Genomic DNA, 14,934 nt, shown 5'->3' on the forward strand with positions numbered 1-14,934 from the left:
GTCCCTGCTGTGGATCAAACGTGAGATCTTTCGTACATGTCCCTTGCCACAGGAGTTAAAGGAGAAACTCTTTTATGCCCACTCCAGCAAAGTATTTAAACTCCTGCTTAACTTTAAACAGGGACCCACCTGCGTTGCTGGATGGAGGCTCAGAGGTGGGTATGTAGCAGCTGTCACCAGGACCAGCCACAGTGGGAAGCACAACCTGGCGCAGTGCCCACCTGGCTGCCACCCTGCACCCCAGAGGCGGCTGCTTTTCCACTGCACGTCGGCATGCCAGATCCGGTGACGGTAACTGGCCTACAACGGGGAAGTTTGCCCCGGAGCGCGGGGCCTTGGGATCCTGGCCAGTTTAGGGGCAAGGCGGGCAGCGCAGAATAGCGCTAAGCCCTGGTGGAATCCTTGTCCTGCTCGCCGAGATCACCGGTGGGCGGGTGCCCTGGGGGGCACCCAGTCCCCCTTCTCCCTCGGGTCCCGCTCAGGGGGGAGTCGCCCGCTCGTGGCTTCTCTTCCCTGCCGCTGGGCTGGAGCCCCCGTCTGGGGAATCAGCCCAGCGACAGCCGCACCAAGTCCCCGCTCTGCAGGCAAGTTCAGCGCAGCAGCTGGGGTGTTGCTGGGGAGGCTCCTCCAGCCACTCCCGTCGGGGCGGGGGAGGATTTAATGACTTGGGAAGGGAGGGGACTTGTCTTCGCCGGCCGGAGTCCGCAAAGAGCGCCGCAAAACCTCGCCGGCCGCGGGGCTCTGATCTCCGGGCGGGCGGGCGCGCGCGGCGCCGGGGCCAGGCTCTGGGCGGGGGCTGCGGGACCCGGCCCCGGACTATGCGTGGCCGCCCCGCCGCCTTCGGAGCGCCGCGCTCCGGGGTTTCGGGTACTTTTGGCCATGCCGGCCCGGGCGGCGCTTCAGCTGGCTCTGTGGCTGCACGTTGCGCTGGCGCAGAGCCTGCCGAGGAAAGGTGAGTGCTTGCAAAGCCCGGGGTCGGTCCTTGCCGCTCAGCCTGCAAATGCTGCCCGGGATTTGCGTTGTTAAGGGGGCCGGGGGGGGGGGGGAGTAAACTCCCTGAAACTGCCCCAGCAGGGAGAAAACTTGCCTGGTTTGTTCTTTATTTCAGCGAATAACATGCAGTTGCCCCGGGCCCTTGCAGACCTTCGCCCGGCCCTAAGCAAAGGGGTGCCTGATTCTTTATTGCAGAAATCTTAATTAAAAAATAATAATAATAATAATAACTTCCGGCGCTACAGCTGCGCCTGCTAATTATTGAGGCTTAACAACTATATTTCCGACGAAGTGGGCTGTAGCTCACGCTCAGATAAATTGGTTAGTCTCTAAGGTGCCACAGGTCCTCCTTTTCGTATTTCCTCCTCTCGCCCTTCTCCAGTAGTTTCCCTCTGCCCCTGTGACAGACCCATTGCAAGCAACAGGGGAAGCTGTCGCAAGCACCGCAGCAAACAAAGTGGGAAACCAGGGGGTGAGTGGGGTCTGGAGAGGAAGGTGTCACTTGAGACAGTGATGGACAAACAAAGTTTGCGGACAACGGTTTAAGTCAGCAGGGTCTGGTTAATTCTTCGTTTGTTCACAGGTAGAAAAAATCCTAGGGTTTGAATGGTACAGTAACAGCAGCTGCAGGTGGATTTCAGTGGGATAATAGATAGGAAGGCCTGGGGCAGATAAGGCTGTGTGAGAGGAGATGCGAACTTTCCAGCAAGGCCAGATAACAGATTCTCAGCCTCTCCTGCTGGGGAAGCAGCTGAGGGATCGAAGGAGAGCTGGGTGGGCAACCGGGTTCCCATCCTGGGGAAAAGTTTGATGGTTCAAAAAATGTTCCTGTCCCAAATCAGAACAAAAGATCAAACCTGTGAACATCTTCGCAAACCGACAATCTGGAAAATAAACGGTTTGGCTCCGTCCAAACATTTCGTGTTGATCGTTGTGAAATGTTTTCTTGTGACGACTCTTTGTTTGTTTCATTTATATATGTTTATAGCTTATTGCACGAAACAAAAAGGCATTTTGAACCCACACAATTGAGATTTTTTTTTAAATGAAAAATGTGAGAGTTGAAACTTCTTTCAAAATGCTTTCGAAAACGAGAGATTTGTCGGGACCGACCCTTGCCCTCAAACGTGTTCCAATGTTGAGGAATTGGCAGCTTGTGACAAAAAAAAAAGTGACGTCTAACAATTCTTGACCAGTTCTAGTTAGAAGCTTTACGGGGCAGATCCTGCCACCTTTACTCAAGTTGAGCAATGCCTTGCTGTTGACTTCAGTGGGACTCCTTGCAGAGTAAAGCAGGGCTCAGTGTAAAGGAGTTGGAATCTGGCCCACGTAACATAATTTACCAAGCTAGATTCCTGTGCCCGGGCAGGCATTATTGCACCTGGTGCTGTGCCAGGATTTTCTGATGCCTACACAAGCAGAAATGATTATTCTTATTTATTTAACCAGCCCTGGCAATGCACATGACACTTCTCTAGCCTGGCCTAAGAGAGAGACCTTGCTTTGAAGAGGAAATTAAAAAAGAGCAAGCCTCGCTTTATAAAACAGATGTGGCTGACACGAGAAGCAAAGTTTTACAAGCTGCAATCTCCGTTTCTTTGCTTTAGTTTTACAACCCTCCAGTGAAATGCAAATACTGGTCAGCCAGTCTGAGACTATTTTCCAGGATCAGACTGCGTTGCTCGTCCGTGTTTCTATGACTCCCAGCCGGGGCTCAGCAGAGCTGCCGCTAAAGTTTTGCATAAAGTGCTCTGGAGAAAACCATCTGATTGTGTGTTGGATGGGCCATCATGCGCGGCTGAGTTTGATTTAATCGTATGGTGTGTGGTGGGCTGGATTGGCAGGTGTGAGGGACTAAGCAGAAGACGGAAAGTCAGTCCACACGTCCCTGGATCTTGCTGGTGCTCACACTTAACACTTGTGTGGCTTCACTGTTAATGGCAGCAAACAATGCAGGGACGTTATTGGGTGGCCAGTGGCATTTCTGAGCTCTCAGGAATGACCGTGTCAGTACATTAATTCAATAGCTTCGTTATCGGAGAGCTGCAGCTAAGACAGTGGGGTGCGTGACCTGCAGCAGTAGCCTCAGACTTAGGGCCAGATTCTGATCTCAGTTCCCCTCCCTCCCCCTCAGTGCCAATCTTGAGTTCCACCCCTCGTTACTTTGGGTTTACATGGGTGTGATTGAGATCAGCGTTAGCTGGTAATTCTAGATTTACGCCAGCGGAAATCAAAATCCAGCCTATAGAAAGGAGAACATTTAGAACCCAGTTCATCACTGCCCTATACCCTGTGCCACCCTTTACTCCCAAGCAAAACCCTTGTGCAGCAGTGGTTGCCTTTTGCAGCTGCATTGTGTGATTCACACCAGCACAATGAATGGGAGGCAGCAGCACTGAGCCGGGCCTTTGGGATTTACAGGTTGCTGTCTATCTCCAGGCAGTTATGCTGCTCTGGAAATACAGCTCTGCTGGTGAGTGTGAAGGGAGGAAACAGCGGCTGAAGGCAGGCTGAACCTGGGCTTTAGCAGCTATCTTAACACAAACTCCTGGAGGAGAGTAGCACTTAGCTGGGGTGAAAGCTATGAAGTTGAGAGCTGATGCTGTCACCAGCCCTGCTCGCTTCGCCCTCTGTGTCGTGGTGGGAGCATGTAAGATTATTGCCTAGACACAGTGAAGTGGGGCTTCTTCATTGGAAAGAGACCTGGCCATCTTATGCAGCTAGCTCTGGAGGCACGCGAGGGCGGTATTGGAGACGTGAGGGGTATAGTGGATGACATTCAACCCCCAAAGCCTGAGTGCTGGGCACTACGCAGGGGATGAGAAGGGGAATGGAGGTCACCAACCCAACCTATGCAGCAGCTAGGCCAGGAGGCCACTGTCCTTCCATGCACACTTTGGACAGGGTCCCACCTGCTCATTCAGCCTCAGCAAGGAGCTGCACAGTGCAGAGAAACCCCAGGCCGGCAGGTCACATTTTCAAGCTCTTCTCCACTACCACGAAGGCTAGAAACTTTTTATTATTTATTTATTATTGGAAGCTGAGATCCTCCCCTAATTACAGGACTCCAGGAGCAGGGGCTTTATGCAAAGCACCAAGTATCACAAGACAACTGTGAGATGTAGCAACACTGCTATAGCCTTAAAAGTAGCTTGGTTGACGAGCTGTTTTTCAATCTGTGGCCAATGTTTGGTGCACACTGACTGCCCTAACAGCTTTGGTCTTCTGATTGTGTGAGCATCCCTCATTTGGAGAGATCTGTGCTTTATCGCCTACACCCTCCATCTCCCAAGCAGTGTGGTTTCTTTCACTTGTAGTACAGCCTCTCCTCTCTCTAATCTGCCTGGCACGCCAGAGTAACGCCCCCAGGGCTGGGTCGATGGTAAAGATCCCCTCTTGGGAGATTTGATGCCTTTGCCCAGGGCGAGTCCTTCTCCTCCCATCTGTTCGGACTGGGGCAGCATTGAGAACAGAGCCTGCTTTCTTCAGCAGCCAAACTCCAGCCCTGTTTCTGAAGGTGCTGGGTTTTTTCCCTTATGGCCAAACAGTGGGGGTGGAAAGAGTGGCCGGGCTGGAGGTTTTAAGGCACAATGAAGAGACTGGTGACTGATGTCTCTTGGCTCCTGAGTTCGCGCCGTTCTTCCTACCAGTTCTGAGTCTCATCTAAATCAAGCAGCGCAGCGTGGATGGGGTGACACTGCTGAAAGGGAGGGGAGTCTTGGCCAGCATCATCCTTTGATATCTCAATTCAGGCAGGAGGAAAGCTTTGGCCTGCTACTTTCTCCCAGCTAAAGCCAAGCGACTTGATGGTCCCGGGACAGCTTTGTGATCTCCACACTGATCACTTCCAGTCACGTAGCCAGCACCTCGCTTGGCTGGCATACACATTGCAATACAAAAAGGTTATCGAGTGGGAGAGTGGGGCTGCGTGGCAAGCGATCTAGTGGCTCTGCCTTTTGTTTCTAAAGACCTGGGTTCCAGGACGCCCTGGGGTCACCAGTGTCATGAGTTTCCCACTGTTAGCCCCCAGACTAGGAGGAGATTTTGTGTCTAAGAATAAGGAGCACGAGGTGCATCGGCAGAGTGGCAGTGGAATAGGGTCTCCGGGGCCAAGGCTGGACCTAGGTCCATGAAGCACGTTATAAGGAAGTCTCTTTACCAGTTGCCAAGAGAACAGAGATGGGTTTAATAAAACAACCCAAACCCAACCGCCCTAGCTAGGTCTGTGTATTTTTGTCACGGGGCTGGCATGGGTCAATGATGCTGAGGCAGGTTCCTTGTCGTAAAGATCCCACTGGAGGTGAGAAATCTCAGTTTTCCCACCAAACTTCAAGGATTAATGACACGTCAGTGTTGTTTGGAGTAGGGGCTGATTGCACAGCACCACAGGATTAACTAGCAGTTTGAACCCCAAGGGGTCCCCTTCCATCTCTGATGAAACGTGAAAGATGAAGGGAAGGAAAGAACTGGAACGATTACAAGGAAATTAAAAAAAGAAAATGTAAAGGAAAGGGCCTGATGAAGCATTCTTCAGCCTGATAGCGTGTTGTGCTCCTGTCCCATGTCCTGTCCCCTGTCCCAGCACTAGTCTAGTGACAATTGTGAACAGAGAGGGACCTGGGGGCGGGGGGGGGGCAATTTATTTACATTTTATTGGGGTTAAGTGTCAGGGGAAACTGACCCTGATATAGCATTTGTTGTGGGGGGTTTTTTATAAAGGAGCAAACCTGCATATATCAGCCCTAGGGGGGAGGGAACCAGCCATTCTGTGGTATCCATAAATTGCTGAAAAATATACGCCTGCCTCCTTGCACAGGTTCTCCAAACAATAAAATCTAACCACCTTCCAGGAAGTTCTGTCTTGAAGATGTGGTACTTCCTGGAGTGCCAGCCAATCAACACACCCATTTCCAGTGAGGCATGATAGCTCCATCTAGCCTTTCAGTGGGTGGTGGCATCATCTGAGGTTTGGCAGGATGCTGGTTCACATCCCTCCTTTGATAGTTTCTTCTTGGGAGTGGCTGCGCTGTGGTTTTTTTGGTCAGTGCCGTTCTTGACTGCTGAGTGACTCAGTAACGCTGGCAGGGCTGGGTTTTTACTGGAGCCTTTTCTGTCCTGGAGCATTCCTTGCTCTGCCCAGGGAGTTCAGGTGCACATGATCTTGTTTACCACTGACAAGCAGACTCCTTGGGCCACCTCCAGTACCAGGCCATCCAGACCGTGCCAGTGCCAGGAGCCCTTGCAGCTGCTTGTTGCAACATTCAGAAAATTAAGGGATACCCCCCTGCCGGATGGGGGTAGTAGAAGAGACAGGGAAACATGATTTCATGCCAGGAGATGGCAATTGTGCTTCCATGCGCTCTCGCCCTGGCCTGCCAGCCAAGCAGCGGGCCCTGCCATCTGACTTGGGCATACAGCAGTGTGTGCGACCCAGAAGGGGGAAGCACAGAGCAGTGCCAGCAAGAGCTGAGTGACTTGCAAACACGGCAGCCGGCCAATGTGGAACCCTCTGACCGAAAGGACTGAAGTTAGTGGCCGGGGTGTAATATATCGCCCTGTACGTCACTGGTTTGAATCTGGCTTGGGCTAATATTGTCTGAAAGTCTCCTCTCGGGTGGGTCGAGGTGTCTCTTTCTCCAGAACCTCCACTGGCTGCAGCCTCGCTGGCAGACTCAGCGGAGAGGCCAAGGACTCAGGGGGCCGTGGAGCGTGGATTTCCCCCCGAGCTGAGGCCAGGATTGAAGCTCATGTTGCCGCTACCCAGGCTGTGCCAGTATTGTGAATAAATAGCAGATCCCTCTGTGCAGTTTGTTGGTCCTGTATTACTCTAGGCACTCATGCGGCTGTCCGGCTATGTGACCCAGTGAGCTGAAGGCTCGACACTTAGACTTGAGAGACCTGGGTTTTTTCTCTTGACTTGATGAGTGACCTCAGGAAAGTCCCTACCTCAGTTTGCCCATCTGTAAAAGGGAGACAATAATACTTACTCCATCTGTAGAGTGCTTTGAGATCTCTGGCTGGGAAGTGCAGTATCAGAGCTAGATTTTACAATGAATTATTGCCCTGCTGCAGGTCTGCCCCCAACTCTTGACATTAAACATGGGTTCAAATGTCACTGAAACGGACTCTGTGTTGCGGTTTGTTCTGCGAAGGGGTCTGTAATGCTGCAGTGCCAATGGGTGTGTTTCTGCACCGGGCTGGGTCAGGCCGAGGCGGCTATGATGAATATAAGCTCCGTCAGCGCCTCCTCTGGGCATCTCCCATGTAGCCGCCACCCTCTGACTTTCTTGCTCTCCTTTGTCGGGTGGGATTGTAATGAGGAGGATTCACGTGACTTCTGCTGCCGGGTCATGGTGTGCTGGAATGGCTACGTCATCCTGTCAGCCGGCACATCATACCTGAGACAGGGTCATGGGCTAGTCGGCCTCTGACCTCGGGAACCGGGTGCTGCTTCCAGGGAAGACATGCACACAGCGGGCGGTGGGGGGGTCATTGTGGGGCTCTGGTGACTCCAGGGCATGTTGCCTTTGGGATTTTCAGCTACAGGTGTCTAGATGGCAGAGCTAACAAACACAATCCCACACACGTTTCCCGCCATCCTGCACACGCACCCAGAGCAACGCAGTGCTCCGGCCCCCATGCTCACGCACACACGGGCTGATGTTCCCGAAACGCTCGCCCCGACATGCACAGGTCCCCTGCCAAATACCAGCCCCAATGCACACGCCCGGCACACGGGCCCCCTGCCAAATACCAGCCCCAACGCACACAAATGACACGCCCGGCTGCCCCTGACACCCTTGACACACTCTGCACCCCTGCGACACACACCCTGAAACACACACACACTCTGAGACACCTCCTGCCACCCCTGGATGGGCCCAGATCTAACCTACGCTGAGGATCAACAGCAGGAGAACCCTATATCCAGACAGGGGTCCTGGCCCTGAGCCAGCCGGCCTCGGAGCACAGGCGTGTGCAGGGGTGAGTTTGGATCCCTGAGAAGCTAAACCAGCATCTGTGGGCTAGACACTAAACTCTCCAAAGAGCTTTAGAAACATCCTAGACGTTCAAGATGGGAAAGGCCAATAAGGGCACGTGATGCACTTACATTTGTGACAACGTACCAGCACTTCTACCTCGCGTGCAGTGTGGCCTCTTGGAGGCTGATGGGGTGGAATATAGACCCTCCTGTTTCCAAAGCACCCTCTGCCTCTGGGCTAAAGGAGAATCCCCATTAGCTGTCAGCAGCCTAGGGGTCTATGACACACAGCTGAGTAGTTCTGGTTCCAGGCAGGGAGGATGGGGACATGGATACACCCAACTCTTCCTCCCCCTCCCCCCCCGACCCCACCAGCGCTCACACACACACACACACACACACACACACGACAACTCATCCCAACATTGTCTAGTCCAGCTTTCAATTTCCCAAGCCATGTGGCTTCCAGCCCTGCCCTAGACCGAGAGGTTACACTCTCAGGGAGTTTTAAATTGTCCTTCCTCCCATCCCGTTCCTCCGATCTGCATCCCCTGGTCTCCCGTGAGCCATTTCCCAGCCTGCTGGGTGATCGCATCTCTCAGATATCTGCGTGTGTCCCCCTGGCAGTCCTCTGCCATTGCTTATCCTTTCTTCCCTTTCACCTAGTCCCTTCGTTGCTTGGTTCCCCCGATGCCCGCCCCGGCCCACTCGCTCTCTCCAGTGGGATCAGGGTGAGAGGGGAGGTGTATGTGCCTCCTTTGAGCAGTTCTTTCTTGGGAAAGTTCGCATCCAACTGTCTCCTGCCTTGTGGTTTTGGCTCCCCTGTGCAGGCAGTTTGAGGGCAGGGCGCTCACCCCTTCAGGCTGCACCAGGAGCTTCCACGCTCCTTGGCTCAGTTGGCATTTGAGCTCCACGTTCAGGGCAAACTGCTGCTAGCCCTCTCGGTCACCTAGTGGGAATGGATTCCCCTCTGTCCAGCTTTCCCTTCCCTTTCTCCTCTGGCGTGGCCTCTTCTCAGGGCTGTCAAAGGAGGGGAAAAGGCCCTGGGGGAAGTTGCTGGCCTGAGCCAGTTCCCTTCTCCCACCCCCACCTCAAAGTTCTGGGCTCCCACTATGACTGGCCATGCCCTGCACCCTTCCTGCTTTTCTGTTCCTGGCCCCATGCCCCTCACTCCTGTCCCCCAGCACCCACTCCCGTTCCAGTCCCGGACCCACACACACTGCTCTGCCAATGCCTCTCAACCCTGCCCTGCAGCATGCCCTGGGTTCCCCACGCAGATCTGACAATGCCCCCTGCCCTGCCCTGCTCTTCCAGGGCTGTTCTTCCAATGCAGCTCATCCTTGCTGTGCAGAACCCCCCGCAATCCCAGTCATTGGTCTCCTTCAGAGGCAGGCTGCCAGTCTTGTTGAACAATACCCTATTCAGCATTGCCAGCTGTTGTGATTTCATCACAAACCTTGTGGTATTTGGTGGGGTTTTTTCAAAGTTCCAACTCCTGGAGTCCTGTGATTACAAGAGAATCTCAGCTTTCATTTGTGGAAAAAGGGCAGGTGGGGGCTGGAAAATGTGCCCCCCCCCAGGCTCAAAACCCAGAAAGACAATAAAAAGAACTGAAACCTTCTTACTTTAAAAACATTTCCTGCTCACTAATGGAGGCCTTGCTATGGCTGTCTGAGCTCTTGGGGCTGACAGTCCTGTTAGGGAATGGACTATGGTTACTAGCCTCATTGCTCTTCTGACCTTCAGTCACCTGAGGGCCCAGGTGTTCAGAGAAGCAAGACTAGCGCCCCGTAATGTGGGGCAGCTCCACACCGCCCCGCTGAAGCATTTTCAGTCCATCTTCCACCGCTTGGCATTTTCAGTCCCCTAAGGATTCGTGCCGCATTTTTTGTAATAAGGGCCTGAAGAATTTATTAAGTTCTGAGCCCAGCCCCGCGGCCGTGAACAGATGAGCCAGACAGAAATGCTGCTCTCACAGCAGATTCTCCATCATACTCTCTGTCCTCCTCCGCTTCCCCCGAGTGCTCCGATTAACTAAGCTGCGAATACCAATAACGCTACCGTTCTTCTTGGAGGATCCCACAGAGCTATGTGGGCTGTTTGTTCAGGGCTCACCCACCAGGCACTGAAGTGTAGACACCTTTGGGGTGGGGAATGCGGTGGGATCACACAGCGGTCTTTAGGAGACGTGAATAACAACTGGCGTCGCTGAAATCATCGGGGAATTTCGGTCACTTAGAGAGGACTGACTATGCGAGGCTCAAGCATGGCTGATGGGAGATTGTCGGTCGTGGGTTCATGTGAGGATGGGGCATAGTTATAAGAGACTCCTGCGTGATCCTTGCTCTTTTGGGAGGACACCCCAACTTTCACAAGTAGTGCCAGGGGTTCATTAACCACCATGAATGATCTGGATCTTGATTGTATGTCCCCGCTGGAAGATACCTCCCAACACCATGGAAGCCCAATGGGCTCAGAACTGTCCCAGAGGGAAAGAGTCACCTATTGAATCATCAGTACCTCTTACAACCTACCTTTGCAAGGGGGGGGGGTGTCCAGTGCTGGCCAGGCCCCACCCTATTAAATTTGGAAGATCTGGCGAGCTCCTACCTGAGGTTACACGGCTGCAGGGGTGGCTCACTGTCAGAGCTGAGCTTTGACCAAGTGCAGCCAACGGGGTCCCACAGATTCTGCAGCATGTGGCCCTGATTGGCCCTTTGTAACAAGCAAAAAATAAAGAACTCAAGCCACAAAGGTTGGCTCCAGATCCGAGCATCCCTAAAGTTCGGGTGGGCTTTGGGGTTTGAGCCCACCCCTAAAGTCTGTAAGCCTGAAAGAGTCTGCATGGTGCCTCTGGGAGTCTCCAGAGCAGAACTCTCCAGCCTGGCTCCCTGGTGGAGTCAGTCGGCGCGTATCCCAGGCTGACAGAGCGGGACTGTTCGAAAGCACCAAGTGAGTTAGGAGCGCACATCCGGCTGGCTTCTGAAAACCCCAAGTCCTGTCTGCAGTGACCTTAAACACCAGATCTCCCCCGGCGCCGCTCCACAGGGCTTCTCGGCAGCGCGCGCACTAGGGAGGCCAAAGCACTGGCGTCCCTCCCTACACTCCTGCCTCAGAAGGGCAAGACGCAGAGGTTAAAATGCCAGCATCTGGGCTATGCCAGTGCTCCTGCCTGCAGAGCTGCCCCACCCGGGATGGATTCTGCCTGCAACCTTGGAAGCAAGCCAAGAGCCCCCCAGACAGCTCGGAGATCCAACTGCTTCTCCTGGGAATCTACAAGCGGCAGCGTCTCCCGCCACATTACTTTATTGTCTCTCTTTTTTCCAAACTGTGCTTGTTTTTCTTCCAGCCAAACTCAGCCCCAGGAAATCGGAGAGGCCTCCTCCTCTGTGTCCCATTCCCTTAGCTGTGACTCTGCCTGTTTCTTCCCAGCTGTTTGCTTCTGGTTCTGGAGCTTGCTCTGCCCCGGGCTGAGACCGTAGGTCTGGCTGCCATGGATGTTTCAGAGCCTCAAGGGTCCGAACATTGCGCCGGCTGGGACAGCTAGCACACTTCCAGCCCCTGGCAGCGTGGGGGAACAGGCCAGGAGATGGCCTGTGTGCTGCGCAATAGGGACGCGTGTGGGAACAAATCGATTTTTATGGGGGGAGATCAGCAGCTAGGCCCCAAGGGTTTGATTTCTGACTCTGCCACTGCTTCCCGGTGTGACCCTGGGTAAGTCACGGACCCTCTCAGGCCTCCATCTGTAAAATGGGGTGTCGTGGGTGAGCGTGTCTGTAAAGTGCTTTGAGATCGCCGGATGGAAGGTGTTATAGAAGGGCAAGGTGTTCTATTACCTGCTGAGGAATCAAAGTCACTACCTTTCCCATTGGAATAGCCCCATAGCGCCCCTGTACCACAGCCGCAGAACTGCACCAGGTCCCATCTCCTGACTGGCATGGACGGAACGCTCCCCCACTCTCCATGGGGCCCTCCTTGTTGTCTCACTGCCCCCTTGGGAGAAGATGGCAGGACTTGCCTGGGGCCGGGGTGGACATTCCCACCTTGCTCCGTCTGGGAGGTCAGCAGCAGCTTCGGCTCCATATGCCTGCTGGCTGTGCTGATCTCCAGGAAGATGAATTCGTTGAGCATTCTCTCCTTTCTTGTTACGCAAGGGGCAGCGTGGTCCAGTGGGTAGGACACTGCTCTGGGCTTTATTCTGGGAGCTGCCAGTGATCTACTGTGGGACTTTCACAAGGGTCTCTGTGCCTCTTTCCTCTCCCATCCGGTGTCAGTCTAGCTATGATACCGCGAGCTCTTTGCCGTAGAGACAGTCTCTCTTGCGTCTGTACAACGCTTCGCTCAATGGGGCTCTGAGGTGCTGGTGTAATACCAGGAATAATCCTTTCTCCTGCCCTCCCTCCTTCCCTGTGTGTGTTTCTTTGCAAAATGTGACTTTAAAAGGAACTTGGCGAGGAGCCTTGGAGAGCAGAGATGCAGCACGAGCCGCTGCCTGGCTCGTCCACCACTGGAGCTGCACTCTGCATCCTGACTCTTGCTGTCACTGGCTGATCTCTGCCCTGGAAGCCGTGCAGAACATGCCCCTAAAAGGACGGTGCTTGCAGAGGCCAGGCCTGACTCAGTGCCTTTGGCAAGAGCAGGAGGGTGAGAGGCGCTCGGCAGCGCTGGGATTTGTTGGCTGTGTTTGGGTGACCCAGGATCCTGTTTACGGTAGCTGCCTGCATGATTTTAACCCTCCTGCGGAAGGCGCGGGTCCCAGGCGCGGTGCTGTAGCATGGTTCTTCACACACTGTGGATCCACGCCTCTGCTTGCAGTCATGGTCCAAACGTAACCTTTTCTGCTGCAGCCCGGGGGCTGTGCAGGTAGCATCGGGGCCCTCAGATATGCCAGATTGTATGGGAGCGATTGTCTCCTGAACGCCTCCCCTCCCCTTTGGGATCATGCAAACGCCTCTCACCCCAGCCTTCATCACACAGAGAGTCCAAACAGCCAAAGCTGTTGACTTCAAGAGGCTTTGGATTAGACCCTTCCATGCACTCCCATTTCTGGGTTAAGTGCTTCCAAATGTCTCCATTAGAAGGGTGTTTAGAGAACCAAATTCTGTTCTTGATTTGTCACTACATAGAGTCTGTGGCCATATTAAAAGGTACAAGCCTTTGGCTATGTCTGTCTCCCTGCCTCGCACTCCTCATCTGAGGATCTCACATTGCTCTGCAGAAATTAAGCTCCACACCCAGCAGGCGAGGCAGATAAGTACGATGAATGCTGCCGTGCAGGCAGGGAAAGGGAGGTGCAGAGAGGTGATGTGACGTGCCAGCCCGGGCAAGTCACGAGGGTCAGTGGCAGGGCCTGGAGTAGAACCCAGGAGTCTTTATACCAAGTCAGAAAATGTATAAACACGGGGCCAGTCCTGAGGTCCTTACTCTGGCAAATTCCCATTGGAGCACCTGCATATGGACCTCAGGATCTGGCCAAAAATGGGCAAATTCACTGCCACCAGACTCCTGTGGCAGGGGTTGGATTGGGTCACATCATTGCAATAACCTCCTCTCTGTCTCTCTCTGCCAGGTCTCCAGCCCTTCATTCCAGACTCAGAGGGGGACCTCCTCTTCCTGCTGGACAGCTCTGGCAGCGTCTCCTACTACGAGTTCTCTAGGGTCAAGGAGTTCATCAGGGGCCTCCTGCGACCCTTCACCTTTGGCCCCAGCGACGTCCAGACCAGCATCATCCACATTAGCACTGTGCCCACCATAGAGTTCCCCTTCGACCGGTACTTGTCCACCGGGGCGGTGCAACAGGCCATCCGGGACACGCAGCAGCTGATGGGGGACACCAACACGGGCAAAGCCCTCTCCTTCGCCAAGGAGAAGTTCTTCACGGATGAAGCTGGCGCCCGGGCGGATGTGCCCAAGGTGTTGGTGTGGGTGACGGACGGCTTCTCTACTGATGACATCTCCCAGCCCATGCAGCTGCTGAAGGACATGGAGGTCACGGTCTTCATCATCAGCACCGGGCGGGGGAACTACCTGGAGCTTTCAGCAGCTGCCAGCCAGCCTCCAGAGAAGCACTTGTACTTTGTGGATGTGGATGACCTGCCCATCATCACCAAGGAGCTGAGGGATGCCATCATAGGTACCATGCGCTGGCTCGCCTGGGGAGAGCCGTTCCAGTTAGCGATGCCCCTTTGCGGGGGATGGGAGGGGGATGGGTGAATGCCAGCCAGTTCCTCGGTTTGGGGAAGTGCCCTAGAGTTCAGGTATTTCTGCGAACCTTCTGTGGAGGTCTCTGGCCTGCAAAGCCAGGGCTGGGAATCTCCCAGCATTTCCTCCGTGCCCTCTGGCGGGGAACGGGGGCACCACAAGAACGGCTCCTCCAGTCCCATAAAGAATGCAGAGGGGCTAAACCAGTGGTCCTCAAACTTTTCATGATCACACCCCCCCTTGCCCCTGTCCACACCCCACCCTAGGGGCCGGGAGTGGGGCTGCCGGGAAGGGGAGGGGACATGGACAGGGGTAAGGGGACCAAGGCTGGGGCCACACCGGGGGTGCAGGTCTGGGGCCAGGAGCCGGGGCCGCAGCGGGGCTGGGTGCTACTCCTTCCCTGCCGTGCCCCCCCAAACATTCCTCTGCACCCCCGCCATGGGGATGCACCCCACAGTTTGAGGACCACTGGGCTAAGCCCATTTTACTGAATCGCAGCATGTGGCCAGACCTTGCGGCGCTTCTGAGAATGCTCAGTTCAGGGGAGGGGCGAAAGTCGGGGTCAGCTGGTGTCCTACGCAGATGTGTGCTGAGGGAGACGGTGCGCACTGCACCCCGGGTGGGCTCAGGAGCCGCAGAAGGTATTGGATCGGGGGCCTCCGTGTCTTAAAGCAGGAGCCTCTGCTGCCGGAGGTAACAGATCCAGCTCTGCTAGTCGAGGCTGTAACAGGCTCCTCAGCCTCGATGTGAGGTCCAGC

At 54.5% G+C, this 14,934-nt stretch overlaps 1 protein-coding gene across 1 annotated transcript in view; it reads left to right on the forward strand.

The window, feature by feature from the left end:
• Positions 1-682: 682 nt before the first annotated feature.
• The window catches only part of VWA1 (von Willebrand factor A domain containing 1), a 29,892-nt gene continuing 15,640 nt past the window's right edge, over positions 683-14,934 (forward strand). Inside the window, exons 1-2 of the mRNA XM_077837427.1 lie at positions 683-952; positions 13,545-14,108. Coding sequence (XP_077693553.1) covers positions 880-952; positions 13,545-14,108 — 637 coding nt within the window. The 5' untranslated portion in view covers positions 683-879. The remainder of the gene's footprint in view (positions 953-13,544; positions 14,109-14,934) is intronic.

The sequence above is a fragment of the Eretmochelys imbricata genome, chromosome 18 (assembly GCF_965152235.1).
Source record: "Eretmochelys imbricata isolate rEreImb1 chromosome 18, rEreImb1.hap1, whole genome shotgun sequence".
NCBI classification, from domain to species: Eukaryota; Metazoa; Chordata; order Testudines; family Cheloniidae; genus Eretmochelys; species Eretmochelys imbricata.